This window comes from Lissotriton vulgaris, chromosome 4_1 (assembly GCF_964263255.1).
Source record: "Lissotriton vulgaris chromosome 4_1, aLisVul1.2, whole genome shotgun sequence".
Classification (NCBI taxonomy): Eukaryota; Metazoa; Chordata; class Amphibia; order Caudata; family Salamandridae; genus Lissotriton; species Lissotriton vulgaris.
In genome coordinates, this window is record NC_141691.1 from 1,768,053,026 (window position 1) to 1,768,074,369 (window position 21,344).

Consider the following 21,344-nt stretch of genomic DNA (forward strand, 5'->3'; position numbering starts at 1 on the left):
GCATTGTCCAGTTCAGCTCTGAAAAATTCTTTTTTGGAGTTGATTATCTTTTTGTTATATTCTTTTCTTGTTTTTCTGAGGGCTTTCATCTCAGGGGAAGAGGGATGTTGTCTCCATTTCCTTTCGGCCATTCTCAGTTTGCGCCTGTCCTCGTTCAGTGACTCATTAAACCAAGGATTTTTTGGCTTCTCTGAGACTTTTTTCAGTTTTTGGGGCATGGTGTCATTGACGATATTACCGATCGAGGTTATGTAGTGATCCGTCAGCTCATTGACATTTTGCTTATTGTTGGGTGGCTTCAGGTCTTTCTCACACCTTTCAACCAGTAGTTCAATATTAGCTTCTTTTGTGTCTCGGATCAGTTTCTTGAGCTTGCGTGGTTGCACGGTCTTTCCCTTTTTCATTGTAGGTATCGCGAAGGTTATGATGTGATGGTCAGACCAATCACATGGGTCTATAGCGAGGATTGATGTCTCTGTATTTCTTGAAATAATCCAGTCTAAGGTCGCTCCTTGTGTGTGAGTGGGTTGGTTGCATGCTTGTGTAAGTTTTAGCTCACTGAGGAAGTCTTTAAGCGAGTTAACCAGTTTGTCATTGCCGTCGTCCCAGTGGAGGTTAAAGTCGCCTAAGAATATGTTATTGGCATCTGAATTAGAGTTGGTCGTTATGATCTCTATCAGTTGCTCTGTGAACTTTGCGTTCTCTCCTGGTGGGTGGTAGAATGCATGCAAGTTGCAGCTTTGATTATTTGGTGTTCTCACATTAATACCAAGGTATTCACAGGATTCTAGGGGGTCAGATTGGAATTGGCAGACCTCAATCTCTGAGCGGTGAATGCAAGCTATGCCTCCTCCCACATTCCTTGGTCTGTCTAACCTGACGATGTTATATTGTGGTGGTATTAAGAGATCCATGGTAGGCGATGATGATTCATTGAGCCATGTTTCGGTGAGGATGGCCAGGTCAATTTCCTTGTTAATGATGAGGGCAGCTATGTCTGATGCATGTTTAGTTGCAGACCGACAGTTAAGTAGTAGGCACTTCAGGGGTTTCTGTGATTTAACGAGTTTTCCATTATCAGATTCGGCTGCTGTTAGCTGAATGTGTTGTAGGTTTTGGTGAATTGCTTTCCTGTCATTCTTTCTGGACGTTCTATTAGAGTCAATAGGTACTATTTTGATATTCTCCTCCCTGCCAAGGGCAGTTTGTTCATAGGATCGGAGTAAGGCCAGAGCTTCTTCATTTGACAAGGGCTTGGTCCTGTTAGGTCTGTTGGGTCTGAGTACCAGATTCTGAATGTGTGAGACCTTGGTGTGCGTACTTATCGCCATCTCCCAGATTTTTCCAATTGTCTGTGATATTTTCATCGAGTTTTTGTGCCAGGTTTCCTACGATTTTCTGGAGCTCCTTGACTTCTTTATGTGCTCGGGGTGATTTCTTGTGTGAGATAGATCTGGCTTTAATTAAGTTGAGCTCTTGAATATCTCTTTCTTTTTTAAGCTTCCTGTTTAAAATCATTTGGGAGCCATATATTCCTCTTATGTAAGAGTTGAATGTGTCCCATATAATATGGTCTGAAGCGGTGTTCTCATTAAACCTGAAAAATTCCACTGAGCTTTCCTTAATTTTGTTTCTAAGCTCATCATTTAGTAGGATGGTCCTGTCTAGTGTCCACCTGTATTCTGAGATATTGTTTTTGAAAGTTATTTTTAACTCGACCACAGAGTGATCTGACAGGCCCACCGGGATGTAGGAAACAGAAGTGATATTAGCTACAAAAGACTGATCTAACAAAAAAAAATCTATTCTTGAAAACTGGCGATATTTTTTACTATAAAAAGAGTACTCTCTTGTATTACCATGTTTGACTCTCCAAACATCTCGTAATGTGTAGTCTTTCATGATATTTTTTAAGGCTAAAAGGGATTTTTTTGGAGGGTTATACTTGGCTTTCGAGGTGCGATCCACTTGAGGATCTAACAATAGGTTAAAGTCACCCCCTAATATGACTGGAATTGTGTGCTGTAACATATATTTTTCTAACTTTTGTAGGAATTAAGCATTGTCTTGATTAGGACCATAGTATACCCCACACAAAAATGTAGTATCATCACCAATTGAAACAACTGCGGCCAGCCACCTTCCTGACTGGTCTGTACTCCAGTCATGGATCCTAATCCCTTCATTAGCGCTCACTACCATTGCTACCCCTCTGGTAACACCAGTTTGTTTCGAGCACAGAATTTCCTGAACCCAATTGTGCCTTACAAATATTTTCCTACATTCTTTTGCTTCCAAGTGAGTTTCCTGTAAGAGAGATATACATGCTTCAGAATTTTTCAAAAACTCACTGAAATGTTGTTGTTTCTTGCGGCTCCCCAAACCGTTCAAGTTCCAGGAAAGGATTTTACTGCTAGACGAGGCCATCATGTGATATAACTACCCCTTCGCCTACAACCAATAGTGACCTGTGATTGCATTTGAACTTAAAAGAATAAAGATTTATGGCATATGAGGACATTTGTATCTGTTTTTTCCCCTCTCCCCTGTGAACCCTCCCAACCCTCCCCCCGAGGAACCCAACCCTCCTGTTTGGCATAGATACGCCTTAAGAGGCCCTATACCCTTAACACCCCCATTACATGTGGCTAAACATTGGTCTTTTTTTTTCCTTTTTATCAGTAATTACTGCTATTTCTTATATGGTTCTCTCTAACCCCTATTTTATTTAATCCCCCATTTTTTTTTTTTTGAGATGAGGTGAGATGAGATGGGGCTCCTCCTCTTTTTTTTTTTCTTTTTTCTCCCCCCTTTCTTCATTTTATTTTATTTTTTTCCCTTTTTTTCCCCTTCTCTCCCCCATTTTATTATTTAAACACTCTCTAGGGATTTAGTTTCGTAAAGAATTGATGAAAAAAAATTAACTAATCCTTCATTTTAGCTAGTAACTCATCAACTTCTTCTGGGAAGGGACAGGTAAACATTTTATTGTTCCACATTATTTTGAGCAGAGCTGGGAATTTCATTTGTACCTGCGCTCCCATTGAACGCAATTCTGGCATCCTAGAGCCAAACTCCCACTGTCTTTGAGCGGTTTTCCCCCCTATATCTGATCTTATCTGATAGGGGTTAGCACGAAAATGTAGAGAGGTGCGTGACAGACATCTATTAAGGATCAGCTCTTTGACACTATATGTTTGGAAATACACCAGAATCTTCCTGGGTGCTTTACGGTCAGGGTGCAGCCTAAATGGATCCCTGTGTACTCGCTGGATCTCAGCTTCCAGGTTGATATCCGGTCGGTCCTTTAAAATATCCTCACGGAGCAGTCTGCATACGAACCCCTTTATATCCTCCACTTCTACTCCTTCAGGAATTTTGAGGATCCTAAGATTGTTGCGTCGACTTTGGGTTTCCAACCTTTCCAGATCCATTGTTAGGGTGCGATTCTGCGCCTTTAAGGCTTCTATATCTTTAGAGTTTCCTTTAGAGGTCTCTGAGAGTGCCGTCACTTTACCCTCCAAGACGCTAGTTCTGGCATTGATACCTTCGAATTTAGCCTCCAGGAGGTCAAATCTATCATGCAAACCCCTCAGATTTTTCTCAGAAATCTCTAACTTTCCCAGCAAGTCATCCCTCAGTGTATGAAATAGAGAGCCAAGTCTATCCTCCTCTTTTTCCATCCCAGGTAATCCAACTGCCCCATCAAGATGAGGGATCGGACCATGTATATCAAAGGCTGGGTGAGGTAGAGACTGTATTTTAGCATTACTATTTAGGGGAATTTCAACAGGATTTAAAGTCACCGACTCTTCCAATGAAGGAGGGACAGTTTGTACAACGTTCAATGGGATGTCTATATCCGATTCCAAATTCTGCCTTGAGATGTTCTGCGCTACTACCTCTGAGCCTTCCCCACCAGGAGTTAAATCCAATATAGCATACTTATTGCTTAAAGGAAGTGTAGAATGGAGTGAGGGAGCAGATACTTTAGTGGACCTAGTATTTTCGTCTATTGTGGGTATCTCAGCTACTTTAGAGCCTATATTAACCACCGCAATTCCTGTGGCATCCTCCTTGGAGTTCATCGCCTGTTCCATAATTTTAAAGTAGCTTTTTAACGAAGGAGTCCCTCTGGGTACTTGCGTTTGTTTTGTCACTTTGGCTGACCTACCTCTTTTAGCCCCTCCTTTCCTGTTTTGTTTATGGGGAGAAATGGGTATCGGACCACTTCTCTCAGCAGTATCAGTTAGATTCCAAACCCCTTGCTTCCTGAGGTCTTGTTTTGATCTCAATTGATAACGGCTCCTTACGTCTCCCAGCTGGTGTCCTGTTTTATGCCTTCTTTTATAGAATGATCAGCAGAAGCAACCCCCTCTGTAATTCCACTTTTCTTAGTATCTTCTATTGCACTAACACACTTGCTTTGGGGGACTATTGTATGTCTGTCTGCCTCCATGCAGTCTTCCCCTCTGAATGCCACCGTACCGCTTTTAAACTCTGCTGTGCAAGTCTCCCGGCATACTGGAGCTCTTACTCGAAACAGAAGCGCTGCCCTTGAGCTCAACCATAGATCACAACAGCTTACCCAAAGTCCACTGGATTCAATTTTCCCCTCCGCAAAACGGCTGCTACTGCTGACCTGCTTCCGTGACTCACCGCTCTCGCCTCTCGAGATTCGACACAGCTGCCCTGTCTCTGACTTCGCTGCGTACCGCCTTTCACGCATCCCTGCAGGGTCCTAACGCTTCCGTGTTTGCCTCCACAGTCCTGACCTCCAAAACAAGAAACGGGAGAAAACTCAGCGGCACATACAGAGAATCTGTAAAAGAGGTAATCATCCGTCTCACCGTTTGTTTAAACGTAATCGTCCATAGTTTGAATGTAGAAAGACCGGCCAAAACGTTCGTCTCGGGGTGCTCAGGTGCAGAGCCTCGCAGCAGCCGTTAGCCTGCCACCGCCATGTTCCTAAGAATGATTCAAGTTCAAACCTAGGTTGGACACTTAACAAAGGTTTTGGATCCTATTTGCCTTGAGCGAGACTCAGTTGAAATTGAAGAAGTAACATATGACCAAGATGCTGCCTTTAGTTTGAGTGAATCTAGTGACGTTGAGGACGTCATTCATGCGATCAATAGGAGGCCCCTGGCGAAGCACCTGGCCCAGATGGAGTTCCAATGGACCAATTTAAGGAAAATATATCATTCTGGGCCCCTCTGCTAACAAATGTTTTAAGAGCTGCTATTGCAGGCTCAGTAGTCCCTACATGGAAGGAGGCAATTTTAGTCCAAATATTTACAAAAGGCAATAGGAATGATCCAAGTTGCTACCATCTAATCTCGCTATTGGACAACACAGTAAAGATCTTAGGGAGAGTTCTATTTTCAAGACTTGAGGTGTGGGCAGAGAAAAATAAGGTTTTATTCGATATGGAATTTATCTGCCGTGTGAGGTTGGGAACAGCGAAGCAATGCCTTTATCTACAACTCATTATTGAGAAATAGGTCATGGCCAGGAGACTCAGCTTTTATGGATTTCTCCTACGCCATTCACACTGTGTACCACACCAAACTGTGGGACATAACGAAGGACCTGGGCATTGAAAAAAGCCCTGGTTAATTGGTTTTGACGACTACCCAGGCATACATTGGCCAAGGTAAGTTTTGGATCAAGTCTCCCAACATTTATTCCACCTTAGGGGTTCACCAGAGTTGTGTCATGGCCGCTGTTCTATTTTTAATATATTAAAGGCCTAGAGAGTTACCTGCATAAGATATGCCTCAGTTTGGGAACCACCCAGTTCCAGTACCCCTACATGTGGATGACACCATTCTAATTCCAAGATTTACGAACAGGCTTCAAATCCTCTTAGATGCCTTAGGCACCATCATGAATGATTTGGTTCTTAAGACCAACCTAACTAAATCATTCATCATGAAATGTAGGCCTCAATATACCAAATTCAAGACATTTTGTATTGCAGGGTTGCAAAATTTTAAATACCTGGGCTTCCTTTTGATAAAGCCACAAACTGGAATGTTTTACTTAACCTAAGGTTGCACCAAATCCAAAGGTCCATCTACTTCGTTTTTCGTTTTGCATTAATACTGAGCCATAAAACAGTGAAGGGGCTAGTCCATATTTATAAGAGCAAAGGTGCTGCAATAGGGAGCCGGGGTTTGAGGGTATGCATATGCTGAATAGTTGCAGAAAGTGGAAAACAGCTTTATACTTAGGCTGACCCACAATTGTCTTCCACCTTTATGTGCCATCCTAAAGTTGGATTGGATTATTTGGAAGATTTTATTAATCTAAGTCCCTTTTGTGCTTTGGGGGAATCCTGAAGCAAAAATGTTCAAGATCTATTTCTGTTTAGCTCTGGATAATATGGCTGGCATAAATCAACAAGCATTTACTACACCAGGGGTCCCAGAACTGTACTCTAAGACAAATAGTATTGTAAATAATTCAAAATATATAGTCAGAAACCTGCTTTTTAAATTACAGTATGGATGTTATCATTGGCTACTAAATTTGTCACCTGCACCAGAGCTTTATTTAACTGTCATCACTAACACTAAGTACAGATTAATCATTACTCGATTACAATTTACCAGCATCCACTTTTTATTGGCATTTTCAATGCAGGGATCTTGGTTTTCAAATCTCCCCAGGTGTCCCTATGATAACGCCTCAAAGCAAAGCACTGTTCATTTTATGCAATTTTGCACTTTGTGTACATCTCTTTTTTTTTTTTTTTTTTTATTGAGATGGATTAGAATACAAAAAAGATCATAAATACAGTTGAGATATCAGCTGGATAAAAAGATATCATGACAAAATACAGACATGAGAATTTAAGAAGAAACACATATACAAAAATACATATTTCTTATGGACTATAAAACGATCAGCTTAAAGGAGAATACATTTAAGATTATAAGAAAAGATAAAAGACATTATCTTTACGTGCGTTACATACGGACAAGGACTCTTCAATTTCATCATCTTGTTTTCCTCCAGTTACTAAGAGGTGCCCAGATTTTTTTACCTTACTCTTTCTTCTTTTTCCCTTGAAATTATATAAACACTCCTCAATATTATGGGTCCCAAGCAGTCTAGTTAGCCACATCTGAAATGAGGGGGCTACTGGATCTTTCCAGGCCGCCGCTATTAGAATTCTTAACACTGCAACACACAGAAAAATAAAAGCTTCGGCTTCATGTGCGATTTTATGATTTTCATCCCTGCCAATTAACACAGTAGTTGGGGATAGAGAGATTTGGCACTCTAGCAGCCCCGATAAAAACTTCTCCATTTCAGTTAAAACAGGTTTAAGATTTGGGCAAGAATAAAACATATGAGTTAGATCTGCTGGACCATGGTTACATCTTGGACATCTGTCTGTATCCCTTTTACCCCATTGAAACAACTTTGCGGGGGTGTAATAGAGATTAAAGATCATCTTGTAGTGTTGTGTTTTTAGGTTGGTTGCTCTTAATATTTTCTTATTTAATGCCAGGGCATAGTCCACATCTACATTTGGATCCCCTATTCTAAGAGCCCAGGCGTTTTCTACTTGCACAACATCCTCTTCCATGCCCTGTAAAAGATGACCATACCCTATTTTAATCTTTCTGCCCCCATTCCTTATATATTGAACAATCGGGTTTAACTCCTGAATAGAAATCCTAGGTCTTAAAGATTTCACTGTTTGTTCTAACTGGTTATACAACATCCAGTGATTCATTGGGATACCATATCTTTGTTGCAGGACCTCAAACCCTAACAAGTCATCCTTACACATAACGTCCCCCAAACATCGGATACCCAAACTTTTCCAAAGGGCGCTATTCCTGTTCTGTCCAAGATGTAAGAATGGGCTTGAGTTCCAAAGGTCTAAAGTGCCATTGATCTTAGGAATCTTAAGAAATTTCAGCATCAACTTCCATACACCCCAAACACTTAATATCACTTTACTTTTACTCCTCTTGTAATACCGCACGTTAACTTCCCGAGTTAAAATCCCCATAGCTTTTTCACCGATTAATAATTTGTATATTGTGGGAATTCTGAGAGTACCAGGCAACAGTGCGGGAGTGTCATAGCACAATAGATGTTTCATATGCAACAATAAACAAACCCAATGATACAGTCTTAAGTTAGGAGCCGATAGCCCTCCTCCCTCTAGTGGTATTGAGAGTCTAGCTAACGATCTTCTCACTTTACCGTATTGCCATAGGAACTGTGAGAACACTGATTCCATTTTTTTCATCAAGGCTTCATCAATTAATAAGGGAATAGCGCGGAATAAATACAATAATTTTGGGAACATTGTCATTTTAAGAACATTCACTCGACCGATCAAAGACAGATGTAGTACATCGATTCTTCTCAGATCCTTATCCATTGACGCTAGTACCGGCGAATAGTTTTCCTGGATGATTTTACCCACATCAGCATTGATTTTTACTCCTAAATAAACTGCAGAGTCAACATATCTTTGATCCCTTTTCTGAATGTTCTTTGTACAAATTATTATAGTTTTTTCAGTGTTGAGTTTATAACCTGAATATGTCCCAAACTGCTGAGCCAAGTTAATTAGTTCCTGTATTGCCATATCCGGCTTGTTTGTAACAATTGCCAGGTCGTCCGCATACGCCAATAATTTAGTAGTATGTCCGTGAGATATAACAGGGGATATTTTATCTGAAGCAAGAATCTTCCTAATTAACGGGTCGATATATAATGAGAAAAGTATAGGAGAACAGGGATAACCCTGGCGTGTGCCTCTTCTAATCACTACCTCCTCCGATTGAAGCCCCATTGTAGTGATTCTGGCAATTGGGTCCATATACATTGCCTTAATACCTTTCCTACATTTTTCTCCAAAACCCCTTTTGTCCAACACCTCCCACATGAAGTCCCAAACCACACGGTCAAACGCCTTCTCGGCGTCCAATAAAATCATAGCCATGTCACCCCCTGCAGCGGTGACAGCATCAAATAGTGATATAGCCCTAGCTGTATGTTCAGTAGTACCTCGCCCTGGGACAAACCCATGCTGCCAGGGTGAGACAAGTTGACCTATAATCCCTCCTAGTCTCTTAGCCCATATTTTAGAATATAATTTCGCATCTGTATTTATTAATGATATCGGCCGATATGAGCCGGGATTCTCCTCTGGCTTTCCCTTTTTGTGAAATACCACAATATTGGTCTGTTTCCACGTATCCGGAATAATACCTGAGCAGATAACTCCATTAAAAAGATCTTCGAGTATGGGAAGAATTTCATCACTCACAGCCCTATAAACCTCGATTGGGATCCCATCTGGACCAGCCGCTTTACCCAATGCCAATTCACTCAAAGCATTTTTTATCTCCTCGATTGTTATATCCAATTCCAATCGAGCTCTATCCCCCTCCTCCACCCTTGGTGTTATAAGAAACTGGTCTCGCATGAGTGGTACCACTCCTGGCCGTAAAGTTTTTGATAAAATTCCTGAAACGCATGTATTATAGAATTTGGGTCAGTATATTCTCTCCCATTATATTTGATCTTGCCAATTTTATTTCGGTTCGATTCTTGTCTAATACGGAGTGCTAATGCTCTACCAGCCTGCTCACCGGTCTCATATCTCCTTGCTCTTTGTGGCTGATATTCACATATCTCTTTCTGAGTGATTATTTTTAAGACGTCGCCCTTGACCCTGGCCATATTTCTAATAGTCTCCCCACTATCTTTACCGGATGTTATTTCATCAATGTGACATCTCTCTATTTCTGCCAGATCTGCGATAAGCTTATCTATCTTGCTTTTATCCTCTTTCCTTATTCTTACTGCACAGCTAATCGTCTCTCCCCTTAATGCAGCTTTAAAAGACTCCCAAACACCATTTCTGGAGGCGCTATATCTATTACATTCAAAAAATTCCTTTGTCCATCTTTTCATGTGCTTTAAAAACCTTTCATCATTTAATAATTTCCTATCAAATGTCCATCTAGATATTTTCCTTTGTACATTGGGAACTTTATATGAGAGTATCAGAGGATTATGATCGGAAATTATTCTTGGTAATTTCTGAATATTGACCTTACCAATCTCCCCTATTGTAACAAAAAAATAATCCAACTTAGAATACTTTTGCGCTGGATGGGAGAAATATGTATACCCTCGATCACCGGGCATCTTTTCTCCCCATACCTCTACCAAGCCATGAGACCGGATCAAGGAACTTATGGCTGCGTTAACCTTCCGTTTACGACCTATATATTTACTTCCCTGATGCCAGTCTGCAGAAATATTCATATCACCACAAACTATCATTGGGGTAGCCCAGTTAGCCAGTTCCTCTTCTAATTTATCGTAGATCATTGGGTCATCCTCATTCGGACCATATATTACACATAGTGTGAACCCCATATTCATTTCCGCTAATAACCATCTTGCTGAACCATCTGTTTTAATGCATTTCACTCCGCCCAGATGACTTTTAGCTAATATCGCCACTCCTCTGATCATTGATGATTGAGTGGAACATCCAATCAGGGTATACCCATACATTTCCAAGATCTTCCTTTTATTCCAGGGAATATGGGTTTCCTGAATACAGACTATATCAATATTATTTGTTCTAACCAAATGGCTCAATCTCTGCCGCTTCTTCCAATCATTTAAACCACCTGCATTAATAGTGCAAATTCTAATGTCTGACATATTTTGAGTATTTACCTTTCCTACATTGACTATTATCCAAAAGACTGATATCAACCCGAAAACTATTCCTTTCCATCTCGTGATTTTCCAAAATTTTCAACCATTAATGAGACTCAAACATAAGAATATTTATCAAGACCACCCCTGTACTCGATTCAGATATATATAAACATTGTATATTAACGGCCCCAATTCCCAACTGGGCTTAACAGTTTAACAATCCAACTGCTCCATCTACAACATCAAAAACTCTTTAGCTTTAATCTCCGAGGAGAAGTAGAATGTTTTTCCATCTTTAATTATCTTGAGTTGAGCGGGGTTAATCAAATAGGCCTGCATACCCTTGTCCTGAAATGGTTTGATCATCTGCCGTAATCTCCAACGTCTCTCAACTGTGATATGACAGAAGTCAGGGCGAACAAAAAAGGTATAGCCATCAACTGTCTTTTTTTTATCAGGTCTCGCCCTCTCAGAGATTGCTTGTCTCAAATTGAAGTTGCCCAGAAAAATTAAAATTGCCCTGGGCTTGTCTCCCTCTTTCGCATTTTTATAGATGTTGGCTGGGGTACGATGTGCCCTCTGAATCTCCCTGTCAAAATCCCAGTCTTTCAGATCCATGAAGGCAGACTCAAAAAGTTTAACGACAAATGATTTCATGTCTGTACCCTCTGCCCCTTCAGGAATTCCAAGAATACGAAGATTATTCTGACGTGATCTATTTTCTAATGACTCCAGTTTCCACTGAATATCGGTAAGCTGTTTTGTTTGCGTATCAACTTTACTGGCTGCGGCTGCTGATTCAGCTTCTGTGGAGACCACTCTGTCTTCCAGATTGGTAACTCGCTCTCCCAGATTCACACAGGCCATAGTCAGCTTTCTAACCACCCCTTGCATTTTTCTAACTGCCGCCTGAGACTTACGGCTCTCTTGTCTTGCTTCCTCTCTATGCGCCAGTATCTCCTGGTGAATAACCTCCAGGAGGGACATTTGTGCTGATTCCCCATCTGGGCTGTCTAGGGTAGCATTCGACTGTGGTAACTCTCTTTTCTGGCTATGAGTTTTCGTTCTCACCACCATTTTTACCGCTGTGCTTGGGGGGCTATTTTCCTCAGGTTCCAAATCGCTGCCCGTGTCTATGTCACTGATATCTTGATCCAAGCTATCCTCTCCTTCCTCCGACCATTCACCATCCTCAGATACAGAGAAAAATGCCTCACTTGGAGCTTCTTTTTTACCGCAGTTGCTCTCCCCAGTATCATCCTCCAGGATCTCTTCTAACCCTCGATGTATTGCCTTGCTATTGACCACCTGATCCGCTGCTGGATTCTCGGCTTGCTGCTCTTCCCCTTCCATAGTTACGACAGTATTTAGCTGTTCAGCAAGACCCTCATCTGTAAGGTCGGGGGTTGCCTCATCATTATCCTGAGTAGCCTGTATGTTATCTATCTTCAGATCTTTGGAGTCCTTGTTTTTACTCATTTTTTGGAAGATATCTGATATTGGGGTAGTGCCCAGAGTATCAGGGTTCCCTTTACTAGCCCCCTGCTGCTGTGCCGTTTTTTTAGCCAAAGGGGAGCCTTGTTTCTTCCTCTTACTTCCATCAATGTCTGTCATTGACTCCGCTAATTCCGCTGCTGCCCTCCTCCTAGCCGCCGCTTTAGCACTAGCCCTCATCTTGGGGGCCATGATTGCCCTCCTCCTTTCCTCTGGCCCAAATAACTCCTTACCGCCTGGGATACTTTCGTTTTCAGTATCCTCCGCCTTCAGCTCCCCAGCACCCTCCAGAGTGTAAGGCTTCTCCTCCTCCCAGTCTCTTGGGAGATTTGTCTCCTGATGCAGTTGTTTCTCTGCTTGCCTGTGCCCACCAACGCGGGACTTCCTTCTCCGCTGAAAACGTCGTCTTAGCAGCAGGCTCCGCACCGCTTCGTCCTTGAAGGCTGACTCTGCGAACTCCGTTGCCTCCACCTCCGCCTGCAATCCGATAGCTGCTTCGCCTCTAAGCCTCCGCGTCAGCTGCACCACGTCCAGTAACAGCTGCTTCAGCGGCTGGCGGCAGGTCAGTTTCATAAAGCCGTTTCCACCTTAATGTGCGCGTTTCTTTTCCTCCGTCTCGCGTCTTTTACCTCGCGCTTGCCATTAGATCGCATCACCCTGATTCAGCCATCGGTAGGGGGATTATGGGGTCACCGTTCAAACATTGCACCCCTCCTCACGCGAGCTGCGTTCCGGCCGTCTCACACGGCCGCCATCTTGCCTCTCGTCCTTGCTATTTGTGTGCATCTCACTGGTAAGACTTTTTAGTCCCTCTCATACATGATGCAAATATCAGACAATACAAACAAGCTATTATTTTCTTGCAAGAGTTAGACTGTCCGCGAGTATGTCATGCGGTGACTAGTTATATAAGATCCCCATTGAGTATGAGGAAGAAGTACGGAGCATCTGTCCATTATTTAAATGGTTCTCATTGTTGTATGTAGGTTTTTATTGTTACGCGACCGAAAGAGTGTCCTGAGTGTTTTTTATCTTAAAACTGCATGAGAATGTTTTTTATGTATCACTGTACCTATGTGTTCTACACTCATGCATTTTTATGGCTATTTTAGTCAACTAAAGTTGAATTGACTAGCTGGATTCACTGCTTGAAATTGTTTGCTACCATAGTGGTTACGTCCACCTTTGTAGACAGGTTGTTTATAAGATGTATTTTCTGAATACAGCAGCAGAATAGTTTCTGTTAGCCAGACGTTTTGTCAGGTAACACAAAGAAGCCTCTTTTGGTATATAATTGCTTCATCACATATTCCAGTAAATTAATTAGGTTATCATTACAAAATTAAGAAACAAACTCTTTAGAAACTCTGCCTACCTGTAGGACATTTCCATTTGAGTATGAGCATGAAATGGGAAGGAATAAGATAGGGGAAATGGTCTCAAATGAACTCTGGAAACGTCTATAGCTGTATAAGAATCATGATGGCTGTGCAAATAGGTTACCTTGCTGAAAACACGTTTAAATGTACACTAATGTACATTCCTCCAAACCATAAAAATGACTTAGATTAATAAAGTCTTCCACATAGCCCAATCCAACCTCAGAATGACAGATAAAGGTGGACAAACATTATGGTACAGTCTTTGTATAAAACTGTTTTCCACCCTTTGCATCCATTTGCATACCTCCATACCACGTCACCATGGCTCCTTACTGCAACAACTTTGCTCTTATAAATATTGTCTAACTCGTTTACTGGTTTATGGCTTAGTCTTGATGCAAAACGAAAGACGGAGACAATGGACCTTTGGAATTGGAGCACTCCTAGGCTAAGTAAAACAAAATCCAGTTTGTGCCTGTATCAAAAGGAAGCCCAAGTATATAATATTTTGCACCCCTGGAATGCAAAACATCTTGGAGTATCCATACACTTTACAAGTCACATTTCATTCATTCACAAACAGCACGTTTCTAGAAGTATGATTACATGCTTGGAAATGCAGAGATCACCTTCAATTTTCATGTGTTACCCCAACAGAGAAAATAGGTATCCGTGTGTTGAAAATTCTCAGGAGATGGTGTTCTGTTGGAGTAGCCCCCATCTGTCATCCCTCACAGCTTATGATGTGCATGCAAATACATTCCATGAAGGAGTACAGACAGGGCTGTATTGTTACTCTACCCACTAGTGAAAGTGTGGATATGTTTCAAAAAATTCAATTTCCACAGATATTTGAGGACTGGAGTTGGAATAGTAAATAATACATCTTTGGCAGGTTTCAATGTATCCTCAGAGTTTCAGGGGAGCAAAGAAATGCCAGAACAATCAGTAAGATGAACAGAAGGGAGAACTTCAGCATCAATGGTTAGAACACTGGCTCACAACACACCAGGTTGGAAGATACAAATACGTATGCCTGGAAAACTACAAGTGTTTTAGGTTTCTATGTGGAACTTCCATGTCTAAATGCAATTGCAGTGTGGGTGGACAATTTCTGGCACTATGCTTCATTAAACTTTGAGCATGCTAAAGACAGGCAGGGAGCAAAAGAGAGGGTGTGATAGTCAAGGAGTATAGTGAAAAAGAGGTTCGGGGCAAGAAGTTTTATAAACTAGACAGATTGACGGAGAAAGAGGGGATAGAATTGGAGAAAGATTTTGAGATATATATATATGTATATATATAATTTTTGGGGGGACAATGTGGAAGGCGAACGTGCTGAAACAAGTCTGTTTGTTTTAATGTGCTGACAATTAATATATACAAAATATATTCCCGGTGTGCGCCTCGATTCTTGGTCATCATGAGGCTGCTGTTGTGGAATAAATATCTATATATATGTGTGTGTGTATATATATATATGTATGTGTATATAGCACTGTGCTAATCTTATGCTTAAAGACTTTGATAGAAAAACAGACATTTAAGGTGAGCAGATCTAGAGTGTCACTGGTGTTGAGAGTGCTCTAACAGGAGCTGCTTTCCACCTAAACTTGAGAACTACCCAGAGTTCTCTCCTTCTTTTTTGCATAATGTATGCGTCACTCTATGCCTGAAAGGGTTTTGTTTTAACTTATACTGGGTGCTCCCTTCTGTCTGTACAAAGCTGTACCTCTCTGAAGAGCTCTAATTAGAGCGAAACACTGTGTCAGGAGTTGATTTTACTCATTTTAGGTTGGCTTGAGTTGATATTTTACCAATTGAAAGCTGTAATACTGTGCCTGGAGTGATAAATGGCTTTTGTCATTTTACAGCTCGGGAAAGACAGCAATGTGCTAGTCCTATGCTTAAAGACTTTGCTGTAGAAATGGCAAAAGACTTTGTCCTTTTCTATCTCGGCGTGGATAGCACTGTGCTAATCTTATGCTTAAAGACTTTGATAGAAAAACAGACATTTGAGGTGAGCAGATCTAGAGTGTCGCTGGTGTTGAGAGTGCTCTAACAGGAGCTGCTTTCCACCTAAACTTGAGAACTACACATAGTTGTCTCCTTTTTTGTATATATATATATATATATTTTTGTATAGGACTGATATATGTATATATATTATATATATATGTATTTTTTTGTACATGGCTATGGTTTAACATGTTATTATAATTGCATTCATGCAGATATAATTTTTCCTAAATGCCACCAACTCTGGTATTTGTTTTGATTGTAAATAGAGGTGTGCACGTAGTTTATAATGAAATACGTGTTTTTTCTATGTCTACACCTTGTAACTCACGTCAATGGGTGGAGCATCACTGGTAAAAAAAATGTATAAATTTGTAGCTGACCTGGTGCGCGGTGTGTGACCAAGGGCACTAGTTGCTCGAAACGCGTAACCAGCGAGGTTTTTATTAAAAATCTCCTTGACTGCATCCATTGGGTCCGTGTCTTCGTTTCCACAACAGGAGTGTGGTTTACTTGAAGATTGTTCTGTTCATATATATATATATATATATATATATATATATATATATATATATATATATATATATATATATCTATGGTAAGAAAGCTTCCGACAAACACCAGCTCCTCTGCTCCCTGGGTCGGTGCGAGATCCGAGTGTCGAAACCTGGCTCAAAATGCACAAAAATCCAGTGAGCTCTTTCCCCACAAAGAATAAGACTCGCACACCAGGGTCTGTGTAAGCAAAAAAGGTGTTATTGGCGATGCGTTTCACCTGGAATGGTATTTTTTACAAGCCAACATTACAACTTACAAATCCACCATTTAACATGTATTTACAGAACATAGAAGAAGGACCAATGTGGACTGATTCATGCATAGGCAATGAAGAAAGACTTTCAACATTTTGTGTGTACTCCCTGAGCTATGCACATAAAAGGAGAGATACCTTTTGGCGTTTGATTATAATGCATGATTGTACACACCACCTTATCAACATATAAAATTGTATACTAAAATGCAGTAAAACAACTGTTAATTTACATGAGTAAAAAAAAAAAAATATATATATATATATATATATCTTTTTTTAAATAATTTTTTATAGTGTGGATTATGAAGGATGGTATCTGACTCACACGTTTCCAATTTGCTTTGGTCGCTAAGCCTGGTGCAAGCTTGTACGCTCTTTGCGGTGATGGCCAAGTGGCCTCATATGAAACCTTGAAATTCTGGCCTATATTTTTAATGAATCCAATAGTTCACATCCTCAACCAATAGTGCTATAGGTCAATCTTACTATAACTCTAATAAGATGACCTATGTGCATACCACTTTATCAACCCTAGATAAAAACTATATAAACACTCAAAAGTGAGGTGGTTATCTACAAGCGGGCCACACTCCAGACACAGTGATGGGTGGGTGAAAGGTGTAAATAACATTACAGACACAACAGGGGAAGGCAATGGGAAGGCAAGTTGACTGTGCCACAGCAATCTAACTGGAAGGTTGAACATGATTATAGGATTCCCTCGTGGGTGCCACTGAACCAATATAATGGATTGTTGCGAGCGGATAGAGACATAAAGTAGGTACTGTACAAGCCAAAAGTGCAGTTCAAATTAAAATGTGATAAAGTCTTCATGATTAGTGTTAAGTTACACTGGTAAGGGGGTGGATGCAGGCTATGCTTCCTGTGAAGTTTTCCAACCTGCTGATACTGCATCAAGGTGGAGGGCCCTCCTCCAGGACACACAGGACAGTACATACAGAAAAATCATGGATCACACTGAAAGCAATGAAAGTCAATAAATCAGTAGGGGTACTCATCCAATGTGGACAAACAGTTCCTCATCTTCATTCAGCCCGAACGGGTAGTTAGTTTCAAGGAGTATAATATACTGCGACTCCAGAATTCTCAGTTGTTTCTCACAATCTCCCCCCTGGGGTACGCTGCAATCCTGTCAACACCAAAAAAGGAAAAGCTGTTAAAATCCTTGTTATGGTATATCATCCAGTGTCGTGCAATAGAGTAGCTCAGATCAACATTCCTGATTGCTCTATTCTTGGTGGGTAAGAGTTCACTGGATTTTCGTACATATATATATATATATATCTTACTGGGGCAACCTTGTGTTTGGATGATATATATATTTATAGCACGAGACAGAACAAACAATTCAGAGAGAGCACACACAAGAGAGCACACAGCTCCAATACAGAGTATATACTGGTCTTGTTCTATTTTTTGCTAATTATTTCAAATTATATTTTCTGAAATGTCACTCTTTATCTCTGCTTAAATACGTAATGTTGATGCACTTATTATTTAACATTTTTAATCATTTTAACAGGGAAAACGGGAATCCAAAAGGCTCTCCAAGAAGGAAGTCACAATCAATGTTCAGAAAAGCTTTCAAAAAATCGATAGTGACGGACGAATAACAGAGAACTGTGCCAAGTAGCATGAATCTCAAAAGCCTAGAAGGACTTATTACTGGTGTGCACTTTATTACCTATATTTCACTTGAGAAGAACTGAAAACCCTAACATGTTCTTCAAGGAGTGCTATGATAAGCTGCTGAGTGCCTTGAGTGACTTGTTCTATTGAACAGTGGCTTGCTGCAAACGCTATTTGACACCCAGTAGGATGGCACACATGTGCAACCTGCGTACATAGACAAGTAAGCATGGATTTGTGACAGGCTTTTACTTTTTTAGTGTTATCTTCTGGATGTGCGGGAAAACATTTGCTTTACTTCAGTTCATCAAAGAGCAGCAAATCCAATTCACACCAACCATCATTGTCAAGAAGCTCAATGGATCAAAAAGTGTTTGAGATATTTGATTTCTTTGGCCTAAACTATCTTGCTAGTTCTGTTTACCTTCAATTCACTAAATCCCGTCCATGGTGGCATTTATTGAAATTAAATCTCAAATTGTGTTGTGATGTTTAAAGTATTCCGATGTCAGTAATTATATATGTTAAATCAAATGTCTTTGTTTAATTCCCGCTTTAATTCTATTTCAATTCCAAAAGGGCTGTGGCTTTGCATGCAATAGTACTGATACCACTAGGTGATTTTCTAAAAAGCCTTTCGCAGTTAGCTTGTGTTACTGAGAACCAATAATATTGTGTAATAACTTTTGGTCCAAACTGCTTTAAATGATTATAAGCATTTGCTGTTGACCATTCCCAGCATTTCTTACTTAGGTACAACAGCTTCTCCTGAAGGGCTAATAATTATGTCTAAGTCAAACGAGGTTGATGTTCTGACTTCTATACCCTAGCATAGAAACATTTCCTTACCTCATTAAGAAAAATATAGAAACTGATTTATGTTGTACATGTCCCTAACTGATTTTGGGACACTTGTAGAACCATTCCATTGCTGGCAATGGGACAGTAAGTTTACAGTCTTTCCAACCTTCCTTGTAGAATTGTTAAACAGGCCCCTCTATCCAAATGCCTTTATACTTTTTGAGAGGCCATCAGCAAGATTGTATTCCCTTGTTTGCAAACATGATGTGTAGATGCTATCATTACACTGATGGCAGTGTTAAGCTACTTCATGGGTATGTTCCAAATTATGCCTAAAACAAGTTAAACTGTAGAACTCCATAAAGACTGCCCTTGCCTTATAGCTGTTTAAAGCATTTATTTCTACATTTTAGGTTATCGTGTATTAAAGAAAGTGAAATATTTAGTTTTGCAGTTGCCATTTGTTCTTTTCCCTAGCAAAGTATGGTAGGTTATCTCACAGAGCAGGCCCAAAGTAATGCGATTACACTCATGGCTGATTTCTGGAATTTTAAGAGATGGTTTCATAGTTTATATTAATAGGAAATTACAACTGTTTGGAAATGCTTATTGAATGTAATCCATTTTGCTATATTAAAGTAACAACCATGCTACAATTGACCAGTTTGCTGGGCGCTGTGCATTTTCGAAGTATAATTTTAAGAAGGCTATGTAAAACTCAACCAGGTTTTGTTTTGGGATGAACAATCCAGGCAATGTGTTGTTAAATTGGCCTTAACAAAGATTTGCACAGTCTTATAACTCAGCTATATTCATTGTTAAGGAATCAACTGATAAACCTGAGTACACCTTGACACAAAAGGGCTAAAACAAAATGACTGATCTATTGAGCACCTATGTGAATGTCTTTTAATTAGCACCTGTACAGAATCTGTTAACCAACTGTCCATATTTGTATTTGCCTTTTTTCAGCGTCTCTGCACCCGTACAATCACTTATCAGATGTAGTCCATCATATCTTGTCAAGTAACAGTATATCAAATGTTGGTTAAGATTCACTGCTGTATCCCGCACTGTCCCCATCACAGTTCATGTTTCAGAAGAAGTCTTTTCCATGGGGGGGGGCACTAATGCTGCAAATCTATGCATTGATAAAATATTTGCTTTGTTTGTTTTACACTTTCTTTAGAAATGATCAATGGCCACTCTAAAGATATCTTTATTTAATATGCTCTCTTTTCAATTTTATTTACAATGCATGTATAGTCTGTTTTTTATTGTGCATGTGCTGGGCTGAAAGGGACTACTTTCCTTTCTGCTCTGAGCCCCTGTGTGCATTGATTATGCATTCCTGCAGGTCAGCAGTACCTTTGTTGGAAACACACTGATTAAGTCACAATATAAACCCACTTGCTTTACGTCTTCGGCAAAGTTGTATGCAGTCAAAACTGTGAAATAAATGAATAACTGACCACTAAATTTACTGACCACTAATTAGCTGAGAATTACACGATGCATGCCATTCTCAATTACTTTACTGCTTTACCCTTTGATATATGTTTCTCTGCTGTTTGAGATAAGTCGACTGTGAAACTCAAATATTGAGATTGCAAGGACAATTTCTTAATACCTTAATTTATTAAATTCATCAGTTATAATTAAAATATATTTAAAGCTCACATGCAGTTGTCTTCTGTCTGGCGTTCCATATTATTATCTGCTGTGTATATAATAGTATTACCTAATTCACTCTTAAGTTCACTTTTATTGTGAATTTTACCCTAATAGAGAATCTGGGTATATGCTTCCTTGTAAAGATCTATGACGTCTTTATGCGCACTACAAAACGTATTACTGGGTACGACCTAGTTTTGGATGCAATGTACATGTTAAATAAATAACTTGCTGGGTGTTCATGGTTGCGTTCGGATGTGTCTGTGTGTGTGTGTGAATGCGTCTGTGTGTGTGTGTGTGTGCGCGTGTGTATGGGTTTGTACATATCTGTTGGAAAGGGGAAGGTTTGTTGGGATGTACTTGGCTACTTTACCCTAAGCAACAAAATCTCTAGACCATGCAACTAATTTAGTTTTTGACAAAGTGGGAGTTCAGCTGTTCTGTGGCCTCATCAAACTTGCAGTTTCTTCCCCTCTATTTAGCATCAGGAGCAGCACCAGGTTAACACTGGAGGGGCCTCCGCTGGCTCTAGCAGTGTAAACCTCTAAAATGGCAGCCTCTTCATCAAGAAGACACCAATTACTGGTGACCATTAATGGTTTTCATTGTTCATGTCCCCCAAGCAATGCATTGCCAAAACTGGTGGGGAAATTGCAGAATGGCCCCATGCAAAGAGAGATATCTCCTTGTGCTTCGGGCTCATTTGTTTTTTTGTTTAGAGAAAACAAACCCATGCTTCTTTTCTCTAAATAATAATCATTTGATAAGAGGTTTCTTTAAATATTCTTTCA

The 21,344-nt window shown here is 40.2% G+C and overlaps 1 protein-coding gene across 1 annotated transcript in view; it reads left to right on the forward strand.

Annotated features, from left to right (window-relative positions):
• The window catches only part of BAALC (BAALC binder of MAP3K1 and KLF4), a 347,187-nt gene extending 326,629 nt beyond the window's left edge, over window positions 1-20,558 (forward strand). The window contains exon 3 of the mRNA XM_086967031.1: window positions 17,972-20,558. Within this exon, the coding sequence (XP_086823157.1) occupies window positions 17,972-18,082 (111 nt within the window). The 3' untranslated portion in view covers window positions 18,083-20,558. The remainder of the gene's footprint in view (window positions 1-17,971) is intronic.
• The last annotated feature ends 786 nt before the right edge of the window (window positions 20,559-21,344 follow it).